Source organism: Phascolarctos cinereus, unplaced genomic scaffold (assembly GCF_003287225.1).
Source record: "Phascolarctos cinereus isolate Bilbo 61053 unplaced genomic scaffold, phaCin_HiC Scaffold_4;HRSCAF=312, whole genome shotgun sequence".
NCBI classification, from domain to species: Eukaryota; Metazoa; Chordata; class Mammalia; order Diprotodontia; family Phascolarctidae; genus Phascolarctos; species Phascolarctos cinereus.
In genome coordinates this window covers 208,027,456-208,043,231 of record NW_027555847.1, presented here as the reverse complement: position 1 = coordinate 208,043,231, position 15,776 = coordinate 208,027,456, and the positions used below count along the sequence as shown (strand labels likewise).

Here is a 15,776-nt window from a genome sequence, read left to right as displayed (position 1 = left end):
ACTCTAAGACTGGCATTCTATCCACTGCACCACCTAGTGGCCATTTCACATTTATAAACTATTTCCTTTAATTCTGTGATCCTACCCAACAATCCCTTAGGTAGGACTCATGAGGTTTATCTCCATTTTACGATCTTGTAAACTGAGGCTCCGAAAAGCTAAATCACATATAGAATAGTAGAATTAGAGTTGCAAGAGACCTTGGAGGTCATCTAAGTTAATCTCTTCTCTTTTTTAGATGAGGAAACTGAGACCCAGAGTGTTAAATAACTTATCTAAAGTCACAGAGGTGGCAAGTAACAGAGCTGGGATTCAAATCCAGATTCTCCAGATCCATTATTCTTCCCATGGCACCTCTCCAAGAATACAAATTAATGCCACTTAAATTTAAACCTACTCCATCTACCCTTAAATCCACAGCTCTTTCTGTTTTGCCAGATAACCTAAGGACATTTTCTCAGTTCAGTCTCTAAAACTTGAGAATTAATCTTTCCCCTCCTTGGTTGTCAAAAATAAGCCTCTTTTTAATATTTATATTTTGTAATATTTAACTTTAAAAATCATATCAGAGATTATATTTTAGAGCAAACTTTGCAGTATGAATGAATAAATAACCTAGTTTCATTTCATCAGGAGATGGCTTTTTCTATGAGAGCAGAGATGGTATAATTGAGGTATCCATCCCTTGTAAAGCACTGAGGGCATTGGCTCTTCAGGCAAAAGTGGCAATGCCCAAACTTATCTTTGCCTTTAATACTGACTCTAATGTAGTTAACTGCTAGGTGGATAGAGTGCTGGGCCTTTAGTCAGGAAGACCTGAGTTCAAATCCAGCTTCAGATACATATTAGCTGTGTGACCCTGGGCAAGTCTCTTCTGTCTGCCTCAGTTTCCTTAACTGTAAAATTAGTATGATGATAGTGTCTATCTTCCAGGGTTGTTGTGAGGATCAAATGAAGTTATATTTGTAAAGTGTTTAGCACAGTGCCTATTACATAGTAGGTGCTATATAAGTGCTTTCCCCCCACCTCCCTTCTCTTCTCCTAATGTGATATAGTGGAAATGTTAAGAGCTAACTGTTACGTAAAGAATGCTAGATTGAGAGTCAAAGGACCTCCATTTAAATCCTATTCCTGTTGCTTAGCTATCCCTGTGAGATTGAGCAGCCATTGTACCTCTCTGAGCCTTAATTTCTTCATCTGCAAAATGGGCATGTTTGGCTGAACTCAATGATCTCTTAAGCTCCCTTCCAGTTCTAATCCTATAATACAACCCTGTTGGAGTAGGTGTTATTATTCCCCTCTCAAGCTCAGAGGGTTTAAATATCTTGCACCGAGTTGTTGTTGAGTTGTTTCAGTCATGTCTGACGCTTTATGATCCCATTTGGGGTTTTCTTGGCAAAGATATTGAAGTGGTTTGCCATTTCCTTCTTCAGCTCGTTTTCCAGATGAGAGAACTGAGTTGAACAGAGTTAAGTGACTTGCCTAGGGTCATATAGCTACTAAGTATCTGAGGCCATATTTGAACTTGTGAGAATGAATCTTACTGATTCTAAGCCCAGTAATTTATCCACTGCACCACTAAGCTGCCCTCTTGCTCTGGGTAACATCTAGTAAGTGCCTCAGGCAGGATTTGAACCTGAGTCATAGCTTACATAGGCAAATGGATTTGGAATTGGATGGGAACTTAAAGTTATATGAATCTAATACTTTCATTGTGCAGTTGAGGAAACCTGCAGTAACACAGCTAGTAAATATCTGAAATGGGATTTGAATTCACATCTTCTTGGCTTCAAGTCCAGCGTACTAACCATTATATCATGCTGTCTTATAAAAAGTACTCTCTAGAACAAGGCTGTCATTCTTTGCAGATGGTATGATGATATATTTAGAGAATCAAGTAAAAAAACTACTTGAAACAATAAACAACTTTAGCAAAGTTTCAGGATGTAAAATAAACCCACATAAATCATCAGAATTTCTATATATTACTAACAAAGCTCAATATCAAGAGATAGAGAAATTCCATTTAAAGTTACTGTAGACGTTATAAAATATTTGGGAGTCTACCTGCCAAAACAAACCCAGGAACTATATGAACACAATTACCAAACACTTTTCACACAAATAAAGTCAGATCTAAATAATTGGAAAAACATGAGTAGTTCAAGGGTAGGCCAAGCTAATATAATAAAAATGACAATTCTACCTAAATTAATTTATTTATTCAGTGCCATACCAATCAAACTACCAAAAATTATTTTATAAAACTAGAAAAAATAATAACAAAATTCACCTGGAAGAGCAAAAGGTCCAGAATATCAAGGGAATTAATGAAAAGAAATGCAAGGGAAGGTAGCCAAGCCATACCAGATCTTAAGTTGTATTATAAAGCAGCAATCATCAAAACTACTTGGAACTGGCTAAGAAGTAGAGTGGTGGATCAGTGGAATAGGTGAAGTACACAAGACACAGTAGTCAATGACTATAGTAATCTATTATTTGATAAACTCAAAGACTCCAGCTTTTGGGATAAATATTCACTATTTGACAAAAACTGCTGGGAAAACTGAAAGATAGTATGGCAGAAACTAGGCAGAAACCAACATCTTACCTCCTATACCAAGATAAAGTCAAAATGGGTACAGGATTTAGATAGAAAGACTGATACTATAATATAAACTGAGAGAGCAAGGAATATTTTACCTATCAGATTTATGGAGAGCAGAAGAATTTATGACTATAAACAAGAGATAGAGAACATTATGAAATGCAAAATGGATAATTTTGATTACATTTAATTGAAAAGTTTTTGCACAAACAAAGCCAATGCAACCAAGATTAGGAGGGAAGCAGAAAACTGGGAAAGAATTTTTACAATCAGTGTCTCTGATAAAGGCCTCATTTCTAAAATATATAGAGAACTGAGTCAAATTTATAAGAATACAAGTCATTCTTCAATTGATAAACGGTAAAAGGATATGAACAGGCAGTTTTCAGAGGAAGAAATTAAAGCTATCTATAGTCATATGAAAAAATATTCTAAATCACTATGGATTAGAGAAATACAAATCAAAACAGCTCTGAGGTACCACATCACACTTTTCCAATTGGCTAACATGACAAAACAGGAAAGTGATAAATGCTGGAGAAGATGTGGGAAAATTGGAACACTAATGAATTGTTGATGGAGTTATAAACTGATCCAACCATTCTGGAGAGCAATTTGGAATTATGCCCAAAGGGCTATAAAACTGTACATACCCTTTGACCCAACAATAACACTTCTAGGTCTATATTCCAGAGACCATATAAATGGGAAAAGGACCCACATGCACAAAAATGTTTATAGCAACTCTTTTTGTGGTGGCCAAGAATTGGAAGTTGAGGGGATGCCCACCAATTGGTGAATGGCTGAACAAGCTGTGGTATATGAATGTAATGGAATACTACTGTACTATAAGAAATAATGAGCAAGCGAACTTCAGAAAAACCTGGAAAGACTTGAATGAACTGATACTGAATGAAGTGAACAGAACCAGGAGAACATTGTACACAGTAACAGCCACAATGTGGGATGACTAACTCTGATAGACTTATCTCTTCTTAGCCATGCAAGAATCTAAGACAACTTCAAGACTCATGATGGAAAATGCTGTTCACATCCAGAGAGAACGAACTATGGAGTCTGAATGCAGATCAAAGCATATTATTTGCTCTCTGTCTATCTCTCTCTCTTTTGTTTCTTCCTTCTTATGGTTTCTCCCATTGGTTCTAATTCTTCTTTACAACATGACTAATGTGAAAATAGGTTTAATATGAATATATATGTTGAGCCTATATCATTTTACATGCTGTTTTGGGGTAGGGGAGGGGAGAGATGGGGAGAAAATTTGGAACTCAAAATCTTATGGGAGTGAATGTTGAAAACTAAAACTAAATACATAAATTTATTTTTAAAAAGTTCTGTTTGTAGATTCTAGTTTTGGCTTTTTATGAATTGGTTATATGACTCTGGGCAAGTCATTTCACTTCAGTGGAGGTAGGTTTTGTTATCTGCAAAATGGGGATAATACCTGCTCTACCTACTTCACAGAGTGCTGTAAGGGTCAAATGAGATAATAAATGTAATCAGAACTAATCTTCCCTCCAAAACTTACTCTTCTGTCTAATCTCCCTATTTCTGTGGATGGTGCCACTGTCATCCTAGTTAATCCATCCTCCAAAAACTCAGTTATCTTGGAATTTTCTCCTTCCTTTACTTCCTTTTCCCAGTCTAATCAATTATTGCTCTTGTCAATTCTCCCTCCACGATATATCTTATATCAGTCTTTTCCTGTCTCCTCACCCTATCACCACTCTGATCTGGCCCCTCTTCACCTCTCACCAGGATAATTTTAAAAGCTTAGGTTTTATGATGTTAGTCTCTTCCCTTTCCTTTCTTCAGCCCATCTTCTACACAGCTACCCAAGTAACTTCCCTATAGCATACTATGTAATTCCCTTATTCAAAAACCTTTAGGGGCCTCCTATTGCCTCAAGGATAAAATACAAGCTCCTTAGCCTGGCATTTAAAATCCTGCATAGTCTATCTTCAACCTACCTTTCTAGCCTTATTTCATACTGCTTCTCATTACTAGAGTCACAGATGGGGTAGTGGATGGAGAGCTAAATTAAAATCCTGCCTCTTATACAGACTAACATGACCCTGGACCAGTCACTTAACTATACAGTGCAACAGGCACACTCTCTAAGACAATCAGTTTGCAGACAAAGCCCTAACTTCCTTCAGTAGAATGAGTTTTCTCACTTGAGAATTCCTCCTACCAATCAGATTACAGGTCTAATCCCCTAGCTCTACTCCCTATTCATTCTGTATTTCAGCTGAAATGAAATACAGCTGAAATGTTTCCCAGGATTGACTTGCTCCCTCCTGCCCCTGCATTCTCACAAGCTATGTTCAAGACATTCCCTTTCCATCTCTACCTATTCAAATCCAATTTCCATCCCAAGGCCCAGCTTATGCCATTAGCAAAAGAGCCGGAATTGGGAGTTCTGAGACCCAGTTCTAGTTTTGTATTTCCATTAGCTGACTGCATAGCCTTGGGAAGAAGATAGAGAGAGGAGGCAGGAGGACCATTTATTAAGCTCCTGTTATTAAGCTGGGCTGCAAGGTGGTGTAGTCGGCAGAGCACTGGGCTTAGAATCAGGAAGATTCATACTCATGAGTTCATATCTGGCCTCCGACACTTAGCAGCTGTGTGACCCTGGGCAACTCTGTAAAAAGGAACTGGAGAAAGAAATGGCAAACCACTCCAGTTGCCAAGAAGACCCCAAATGAGGTCATGAAGAGTTGGACATGACTGAACAATAAAATTATTTTGGGAAGAAGGTGAGGAAAGGAGGGAGAAGGAATATTTATTAAGCACCCATTATTAAACACCACTGTGTTAAGGGCTTTGCAATTATTGTCGTGGGCAATTCACTCCACCTCTCCTTTTCTCCTCCATAAAATGAGAAGGTTGGGCTAAAGGAACCCCAAGGGTCCCTGTGGCTCTGACTTTCTGTGTCTTCTTTGTACCTCTCTCCCCAGATCCCTTTGTGAAGATCCAGTTGGTACACGGGCTCAAGCTTGTGAAGACCAAGAAGACTTCCTTTATGAGAGGGACAATCGATCCTTTCTACAATGAATCTTTCAGTTTCAAGGTCCCACAGGAAGAACTTGAAAATGCCAGCCTAGTATTTACAGGTAGGTGTCCTTATCTCGGACTCTGAGCCATAGGTCACCATTTTCACTTTTGCCCTTGCTCAGGGACAATGTCTTCAGTGGGAGCCAGCTTCTAGCTTGGAGATCACAAGATCATAGCTTCTGAGCTGGACGACACCTCAGAAGCTGTCTAGCCCAATCCACCCATTTTACAGATGAGGAAAACTGAGGCACAGGAAGGTTTAGTGAATTGCCTGAGGTCATACAGATAGTATCTGAGATAGGATTTGAACTCAGTGCCTCTATGTCCAGGGCCAGTGTTTTTTCCACTGTACCATGTGTGATAGGGCTCAGCACATGAGGACCCATTCTCCCTGAGATGTGGTAGAGCAAACCTCACAAACCTCCAAAAATCATAAATCATAAAGCTTTAGCTTTCAGATGACTAGTACATTGATTGAGACCCCTGGAGGGCAAATATAGAAGTCCAATGGAAATTTTATTGTCATCATCCCTGGCTTGATATAATATCTTAAGTTCGTAGAGCCTTTCCTATGCATTTCCTCACTAGAGGCTCAGAACAATCCCAAATGACATGAATACAAATGGAGCTGGGATTCAAGCCCATAAGCGTTCTGACTCTTAGACCGGTGTTCCTCCATCAGTGAATGAAAAGGACCTGGAAAGCAAGTCAATCTTTTTTTTTTTTTAAGAGCACAGTTACATCACTGAGATGCTTGTCCCATAGTGGACAAAGTCCTGGACTTTAGGAAGACATGCATTTATATCTCTTGCTATGTCACCATGGGTTAGTCAGTCACTGCACCTCTCTCAGCCTAAATTTCCACATCTGTAAAATGGCAATAATGATCATATCTGCAGTACCTTCCGATATCAAAAAATTCTTGTAAAGCTCAGATGATAGAATGTATACTGAAAGCTTTGCAAACTGTAAAGCACATGTAAATGTCAGGTATTTATTTTATGTACTGGTTGGCCTCTGTGCCAATGAACCAACCATTTAGTAAGCTGTTGCTGCAGGCTCTGTGCCATATAGATCAAGTTAAGAAGAAGAGGTCCCTGATATAGGAAAACTTTGAGACTGACAAAAAGAAATCATGTGAATGAACCTAAAAAAGGATATGAGGGTGATAGGACAAAACATTGGAAAGTTAGAGGGACTAAATACATGGAAAAATAGCCTTGTAAATATAAGCAAAGGGCTATGTGCAAATTGTATGTGCTTGGAGGGGAAATATTTAATGCCTCTGAGTCTCAGTAAAATGTAAAATGAAAAAGGGTTAGGCTAGGTGATCTCTAGTATACCTTAATTACAGCCTTTTACCAAGGAATCTCTATGCCAACAATTTATACCTCATGTCTCAGAATCCTATTATGGATCATGGTTATTGAGTATTTAAATAAAAGAAGATAAATGAAACTAGGATGGGGTGACAAGGGCTTTGCCTCATGAACTGATTTCACTTGTATTCCTTTAGCAGTTTAGGAACAATTGAGTTACTAGTTTAGCTTCTTAAAGAGTACCTAGATAGCCAGAAAAATTAGTTAAAATAGGGATGCTCCTACAGCAGAGTTTCTTAACCTGGAATCCATGAACTGATTTTTAAAAATATTTCAATAACTGTTTTTCAGCATAATTGATTTCATTTGCAATCCCATGTATTTTATTTTTGCATCTAAAAATATTATTGGATCTATAGGGTTTCCTGGACAGCCAAAGAGGTCGAGGACACACAAAAAGGTTATGAACTCCTTGGGAACTTCCAATCCTATTTCATGGCTGTGCTGCTGGTGAACTCCTCTCTGGCTGGGCCTGGCTCAACCCTGGTGACCTCTCTAACAGTGACATCACCTTAACTGTGTTGCCTTTCTCTGTCCACACCCTCCCCTCATTCCATCCAGTGGTCACACACTAAGTGCTATGAACTTTTTTAGTACAAGAGGAGTCAGGGTTTCAGGATCTCCTACGATGGGTGATGGAGAAGCTTGTCAGTCCCCTGGGACAAAGCCAGGATATTAAAGTTATAGGGTATGGTCTGAGAAAAATTGAGTGAATTGGTGGGTATCTGAGCAAATCTACATTACTACTGAACTCAAACTGACAGAATTTTGGGGCTTTTCATTCTTAAATAACAGAAAAAGCTTTGATCTGAAATGCTGAAATCCAACCCATTATCTTGTTTCCAAACATTTCATCACAAAAGTGAGGTTGAATAGCAGTTTAAATTTTTGGCATAGAGATTCCTTGGTAAAAGGCTGTAATTAAGCTCTGGTTGGTATTCCTGGCTTCCTGAATATTTCCTTTTATGTGTGAAGAAGATTCCTTTTCTTGTAATTTTCAGTCAGGTGATGTCTATAGCTAGAGTCAAAAGAAGGTAGGGAAGGAAAAAAAATTCAACACCTAAAATATCAAATTCTTAGCCCAGAAGCCATGAGGAAAATTCAGTGGAGCTTTATTCTATCAAAAGAAATTGAAGGCAGGGGTGGTTATTACTGGTAAGTAGGTAAAAAGAATGAAATTTGAGTTAATTAGAGACAAAATCATCCAGAGGAAATGCCTAGCAATGAATGCTGCAGTCACACTATGGAATTACTTCAATATCTGAACCCATTCTGAGCATAAGACAATTTCCAGACCCGAATATTGTCCCTACTTTTAGACTTTTGGGGCCTCGGTTTCCTCATTTTCAAAATAATTCGTGTACCACACAAATGAGATAATGTATATAAATAATCTGTGGATAAACATCTGAGTGCCTCTAAGTGTCAGGCACTGTCCTTGGTCTTGGGTACAAAGACAAAAAGTACCTGTCAACAGACTCAAGGAGTCTGTTGTTATTCAACTGGAGAAGAGAACATTTATGTAAATAATTTTAACAAAATAAATACAAGGTAATTGGAGGGAGTAGAAGGTGGGGCATTTATGTGGGAGGGAGGTTCCTAGCAGGTGGGGGGATCAGGAAAGGCTTCATGTAGAAGGTGATGCTTGAGCTGAGCCAGAAAACTAGGGGATTTTAAGAGGCAGTGGTGAGAAGCATGTTCATTCCAAGCATGGGGACCAGCCTGGGTAAAGATGCTGGTAGTGGACATAGAATGTTGTGTGTGGGGGACAGGAAGAAGACCAAATTGGCCAGTCTGCAAAGAGTTTTATGAAGGTTAGGCCCAATTCAGGCTGCTGTGGTTGTGATTCAGTTTTGGGATTCGAATGACATGAGATATTCACAGGACCATCTAATAGCTAACAAAAGGAAATTTACTTAACCATAACATTAAAAGGAAATTCAGCAAAGATGACAGCATTAAATCAGTTGGTCAAAGCTTCCTTGACTCAGCATTCACCATGGTGACAAGAAGGTGCCAAGGAAAGAGCTCCTGACTGTACTGGCTTTCTTACTTAGACCACTGGGAAGCTATGTCAGTAATTCAAGCCTTAGTGTCCTGGGAACTTCATCTTGAGGGTGGTTTTAATACCTTTTAAAGTTCAAACCTTATCTATCTTAGCTAACATGGGGTAGGCCTTAGGAGAAGTAAGCTCAATCTCTCTGACTAGAAACCCTAGTAGACATTGTCCTTTGTGCAAAACAGAAGTATACATAAAGTGGGAAAGATAGGTTGGAGCCAGGTTATGAAGGGCTTTAAATGCCATACAATATTTGATCTTAGACTTAATTGGGCACTAAAGTACTAAAGTAATTGAGCAGGAGAATGACATGGTCAGATGTGTACTTCAGGAATGCCAATGTGGCAGCTATGTGGAGGATGGATTGGAGAGGGGAGAGACTTGAGGCACAGTATAGATCCTTTTCTTTCCTTTTTTAAAAAATATTTTTAACATTTATTTTTTAAATGTTTGAGTTCTGAATTCTGTCTCTCTTGTCTACCCTTCCCCCACACACTGAGAAGGCAAGCAATGTGATATCAATTATATGTGTGAAATCATGCAAAACATATTTCCATATTAGTCATGTTACAAACAAACAAATAAACAAAACAACAAGAAAAATAAAGAAAGCACAAAAATTATGCTTTAATCTGCCCTCAGACTTCATCAGTTCTTTCTCTGGAGGTGGATAGCATCATGAGTCCTTTGGAATTGTCTTGGATCATTGTATTGATGACAGTAGTTGTCTCTTTTATAGTTGATGATCATTATAATTTTACTGTTACTGTGTACAATGTTCTCCTGGTTCTTCTCACTTCACTAGTAAAGATGGTTTTTTAATAATACAAGTGAGAGTTGATGAAGACCTACTTAAACAAAGGTGATGACTATATAAGTAGAGAGAAGGGGATGGATGCAATAGATATTGTAGGGGTAGAAATGGTATGAAATTTGACAATTGATTGGATATGTGGAGTACAGAGGAATGAGAAGTCAGAGATGACACTGAGACTGCAAAGCAGGGTGAAGAGAAAGATGGTGGCACCATTAAAAGAAATTCAGAAGTGGGAAAAGATAATGAGCTCTGATTGAGTTTGGGGTGCCTCTGGGAATTTGATTTGAAATAACTGGTAGGCAGTTGGTGAAGCAGGATTGGAGCTAAGAGATATGTAGTTCTGGGAATCATCTGTATAGAGATGATAATTAAACCTATGGGAGCTTTCAGGATCTCCAAGGGAGAGAATACAGAGAGAGAAGATAGGGGAGGCCCTGTGACAGATTAGGGGTACACCCACAGTTAGGGACTGGGATATGGATGATTATCAGGCAAAGGAGACTGAGAAGAAACAGTCAGTAAGGCACCATTACTTTGCATTTCAACAAGAATTCTGCATCAGTCTCTAGACTTCATAGGCTTCTCAGTCTTACTGGGATATTCAGAGGTCTCACAGGCATCTGTAGTGGGAGCAAGGAAGGCCACTTGCTCTGTTTTCTATTATTACTTGGCCTTCTGCAGCAGCAGAACTAAATTGGTTAATTGGATTTTCTGGTGAGACAAGCTACAAAAACAAGAAAGAAGCAGTGAGGGAAGGAAGGAGGAAGAGAGGAGGAGACCAGTAACATAAGTAGCTGTTATGGTCTAGAAGGGAGACACATGGCTTGAGTGGGGTGGGAATGGAGAGAACATGTACCAGATGGACATAGTAACTGCAGCCTGAATCGAGTATGGAAGAAGACAGCAAGGGGAAACAGGAGCATGGAATAAGAGAGTGGGTGGGCAGCATCACCAATGGTGGCCTGGGGAGGGTTTGGAAGGGGCTTAGTGGGGGCATAGAAGCAGAGAATAGGTGGGCAGCAGTGGCCTGAGATGGAGGCAGAAGTGATCAAGGGGAGACACATAGGTTGAAGTGGGGCAGGAAGGGAGAAAAAGTATACCAGGTGAGCAGCAGTAGTAACTGTATAACTATGACCTAAGAGGGAGGCACAGGGGTTGAACAGGGGCATGGGAGATGAGAGTGGGTGGGCTATAGCATCATCTGTGGCCTGGGAGGGAGGCATAGGGAAGAAGTAGTTCATGGAGAGAGGAAGGCATAAGTATTGAGTTAGGCAGGGAAGGGAGAAGAGACGGGGAGTAAATGGGAACTAGCAACAGCTGTGAACTGAGAGGCAAGTATTGCACTATTTTGTTGGAGCAAGGAGAAGAGGAGGGAAGCACAAAGGTTGAGTGAGATGGGGGCAGGGGGGAGGGGGAGTCAGCAGCAACAGAAACTGTGACTTGGGAAGAAGGCAAGAAGAGTCAAGTAAGGTGGGAGCCACAGAGGTTGAGTGGGGCCATGGAGCTTTTTAATTTAGTTTAATCTCTTTTTTTTAAAGGTGAGGATGTAAAGGATTTCTAGGATTCAAGATTAAAAAAAAAAAGAATGATACCCAACCCTAGTATATTGCAGAGAGATAAAAATCCATTGGGTAGAAAGGTAATTATTTTTTCTTGTTTTCACATGATGCTAGAGCACTTTTTGGAGCAGTGGGTGTAGTTTCTAGGTATGAAGGAGCAACCTGAGCCACAGCCTATTTTTCTCTGTCCCCAGGCTTCACCAGGATATCCTCATAGTTTTGCCTTTCCTGTTCCTTTAGCTTTTTCAATATTCTTCAGTTTGACAAAGATTTTATATGTACTATGCTCTAGGATATGAAGAGAGATATGTCACCAGTCCTGCTATCCTGGAGTCTAATGGGGCAGAGATGTGTGTACAAATAAGATATAAGGGAGATTGAATAATGAATGCATAGGACTCAGCAAAGTGCTTTGTGAGATTTGAGGACAAATAATTCAATTTCATGTGGAGTATAGAGCTCAGAGAAAGCTTTGGGAAGAAAATGGTACCTGAGTTGGGCCTTGGAAACAAGGGAAGGAATTTACTAGATTGAGGTAGGTGTAGAGGTATGCATTGTATCCATGTGTACATATGCATGAATGTAGAGTACATTTCAAATAGGGAAAATAGCATGAGCAAAGCTCTGAATTTTGGAGAGGTTGGAGGCAGCGAATGGAGACATCAGTTTGGATGAATTGAGTACCCTGAAATAACACTGGAATTGCAGGGTTGGAGCCAGATTGTGGAGAATTTGAATGGCAGCAGGAATGGGGAGCCACTGATAGTTTTTGAGTAAAGAAATGGCATCGTAATAGCAATAAGTATATTAAGAGGTGGGTAAATAGATGGGTGACAAGACTGGTTCATGGACTATTACAACAGTTTGGAGGAGAAGAGATGAAGGCCTAAACTAGAATGATTGCAGTCAATTAGAAAGGAAGAGATGAATGCAAGAAAAATTGTAGAAGATTTGATACTTCGCAACTACCTAGAATGGGGATGGGGTGAGGAATAGAGAACATGAATCTGAGAGTTCAAGGTTGAATGACTTGGATGTTAGTGGTACCATCATCAAAAATAAAGCAGTTATCAGAGTAGAAATGATAAATTAAGTTCTGGATATGTTGCGTTTGAGGTGTTAGTGTCAATAAGCAAGCATTTATTTAATATGTGCCAGGCACTATGTTAAGTAATAAAGATAGAAAGGCAAAAACGTGGTTCCTGTTCTTAAGGAGTTCACATATAAACAACTCTACATGTACATGGTATAGACAGAAGGTAATCTTAGATGAGAGATATTAGCAGCAGAAAGAACCAGGAAAGTTGAGCTGTCTTGAAGGAAACTAGGGAAGCCAGGAGGAGATGAAGAGAGAAAGCATTCCTAGCACGTGCCATTGAAAAGGCACAAAAGTGGAAGATGGTGTTGTGTTGTTGTTGTTCATCCTTCATTTTCGAAGAGGGACCGATGACATCATGGGGTGATGTCTTGACTTGCTTGTGAATTGGATTTAAGTGAAACAGAGTTGCACAGAGTCTCCAGTCATTGAAATCCAGTGGCCTGAGACGCAATGGATGACTTTGGCTTCTTCAGTGTCTTACCAAACTCTAATTGCTCCATTGTCAATAAATCTTAATTAATCAATCAATCAAAAATATTCATTAAGCATTTATGATATATTGGGCACTGTGTTAAGCACTAGAGATACAAAAAAAAAGGCAAAAGACAGGCCATATTCTCCAGGAAATCACAATTTAATGGGGAAAATATTTTTAAAAAGATGAAAGTATCTAAATATAAGTTATCATTTTTTGCAGTGCCTAGCAAACAGTGTCTCAAAGTCCGGCTCCCCAGTCTTTCTTCAGAGGCCTATCAAGACTACAGGAGATTGGAGATGGGGCAGGAAGATACTCTAGAGGTCCTTGTTTTGACTGGAGACATGGAGCCTCTTTGTATCCAGCTTTAACACAGCACTGTATAAGGGTTACTCTCTGCCACTACAGTTTCAATTGATTTCTGACCTCATGGAAGCTTGCTCAAGAAGCACGTTGCCCTTCTCATCTTCCAATCGGGTTTCAGTTCTCAATATCTGGTTGGGTTGTGGTAAATCTGTTTACCTCTCCCCACCTCTGTACTTGAATTTTGTGCTTTCCTCCTTCATCAGCACCCCCTACAGAAGAGCCTCTATTTTTTACTCTCAGTGGTACCTTGGGCCCCCTGTGCTTCTTTTGGGGCCATTTAGGTAGGGTTATTGAAATTATCTGGAACTACTCTCCTTGACACCTACTGTATTTAGTCCAATGACAAGACAAAAGTCAGGATGACTGGGATTGGCCTGGGATGCAGTGGATTGTGTGGGAGGAACAATATAGATCTTAGAGTAGGTTGAGGGTAGTGAAAACACCCTTCTAGTCTTTTACTTCCCTGAAGGGTGCCAGATTATGAACAGAGGGAGGGTCTGGAAATGGTACTGGGAGATGTTCACACTTTAGAACTTATCTCATCCCAAACTATTCTACTTCCATGACCTTGAACTTATAATCAAGCAGCCAATATTTATTAGGAAAGAAGTATATGAACTCCTCTTGGCACTGTGTGTTGGAGAATGGGAGTGGGGTTAGGGATGGCATTAGAGAAGGGGCAGTCAGCCCTGAAGAGGGTGGCTGGCACAGGACGTCTTCAGGAGATGGCAAGGCTTTGTTGACTTCCAGATGGTGGAAAGAGGGTAATTTGGAAGATTGGAGTGTTTGTTCCAGTGGTCATAGTGGGAAGGATGAGGTTAGAGGAGGCTAGTAACTAGAGAAGAGTTCAGCTAGGAATGAGAATGTGGGAAGAGATGCTTATGGAGAAGGGATTTTTGCTCAAGCAGATGAAGACTCTAAAAGAAGGGTAAAGAGGAAGTTAATAGACCTTAATTTATTCACTGATGGAACTGAGGGGGTTGAATGAACTGATTTCTGAGATCCTTTCTAGATGGAAATCCCATGAAACTTCTGGGTCAGATGATCAGTGAAAGCTTCTTAGACAAGGCGAAATTTAATGATTTCATGTGTGCTAATGTAAGAAGCATAAGGGCCTTTGGCAGGGTTGGGGTCAAGGGAAAGATGTGATTTAATGGTTCACGATACTAGCAAGGAATTACATGAATTTGGTCCCTACATTTTCTTTCTTTTGTTATGTTGTTATGTAGGGTACAATGGGGAGAGGGGCAATGTGGTTCCCTTGCAAAAGCGTGTTCTAAATCTGCAAGCGAAAGACCTGGGTTCTAGTAATGGCCTTTTCTGAATTCCTATGTGGCCCTGGGTGAGTCATTTCTCTCTGGCTTTTTGTTTCATCAGTTGTGAAAATGAGGATGTTGAAGTAGGCCCATTTCTAAGGGCCCTTTCCTCCCTAAATCCCATGACTTATCAATATAGGTGTTAACAACCTCTGGAATGATGTTGGCTGGCCACAAAGACCCTGGAATTTGTGGCAACCAATACCTTGCCAGAAGTTGTTATATTCAATCTAGTGATGACCAATCTAATCCAGCCCCTTCACTTTCCAGGTAGAAAATTGAAACCCAGGGAGGTTAAATGATTTGTCTTAGGTTATCTGGGATGTATATAGCAGATCTGGATTCAAACCCAATTCCACTCACTCCTACCCTCCCCAAACTGTACCATGTTGCTTAAGCAGAGGGAAGTCACCCAGGAGAAAAGACTAGACCAGAGATAGAATAGTGGAGTGCCTAAGCCCCTAGGGACCTTCAAACCTGTTCTCAAAGTGGCTCCGTATGGCAACCAGAAGTTTTAAGAGGTGAGAAGCATCAATTTTAAAAGATTCTTCTGGTTAAAATTAGCAATGCTGAGACTCACTGAGCTTCGGGTGAGTCCCAGCCAACTGACTGAGGTTCTCCTGGGGCTTTTCCTTTCATCTGAATGTCTGATTAATGCTTTCAATGGATTTGAACCAAAGGATATTCAGGGAACGTTTCCTTTGGGAAATAGAGGTGGAAAGTTAAGGATTTGTTAAACACATGCCTTGTAGCCAGTATTTTTAAATGGAAAAAATAGAACCAGAAGAGACAGCCTTTTAAGTCTGGCTAAAGAGGAAGCAGCCTTTGGATTGAGCTGCTCTTGTCACCTCTTGTTATACAGTTGGTTCCAGATAAAGGGCGCAGCTGAGATGTCATCAGTTTGGAACAAAACAATCGCCTGAAAGCATCTTCTCTTCCCTTCTGGCTGTTGTCCTGCCAGACCTGACTTTACGCAAGCAGGGCAGCTGAAATTCATGGCCCAGAAGGCTCAATCCTTAA

At 40.0% G+C, this 15,776-nt stretch overlaps 1 protein-coding gene across 2 annotated transcripts in view; it reads left to right on the top strand.

Moving 5' to 3' along the window:
• Window positions 1-15,776, top strand: part of SYT17 (synaptotagmin 17) — an 87,680-nt gene that overhangs the window by 41,496 nt on the left and 30,408 nt on the right. For both annotated transcript variants that reach the window (XM_020965299.2, XM_020965297.2), the window contains exon 7: window positions 5,590-5,745. In XM_020965299.2, coding sequence (XP_020820958.1) covers window positions 5,590-5,745 — 156 coding nt within the window. The remainder of the gene's footprint in view (window positions 1-5,589; window positions 5,746-15,776) is intronic.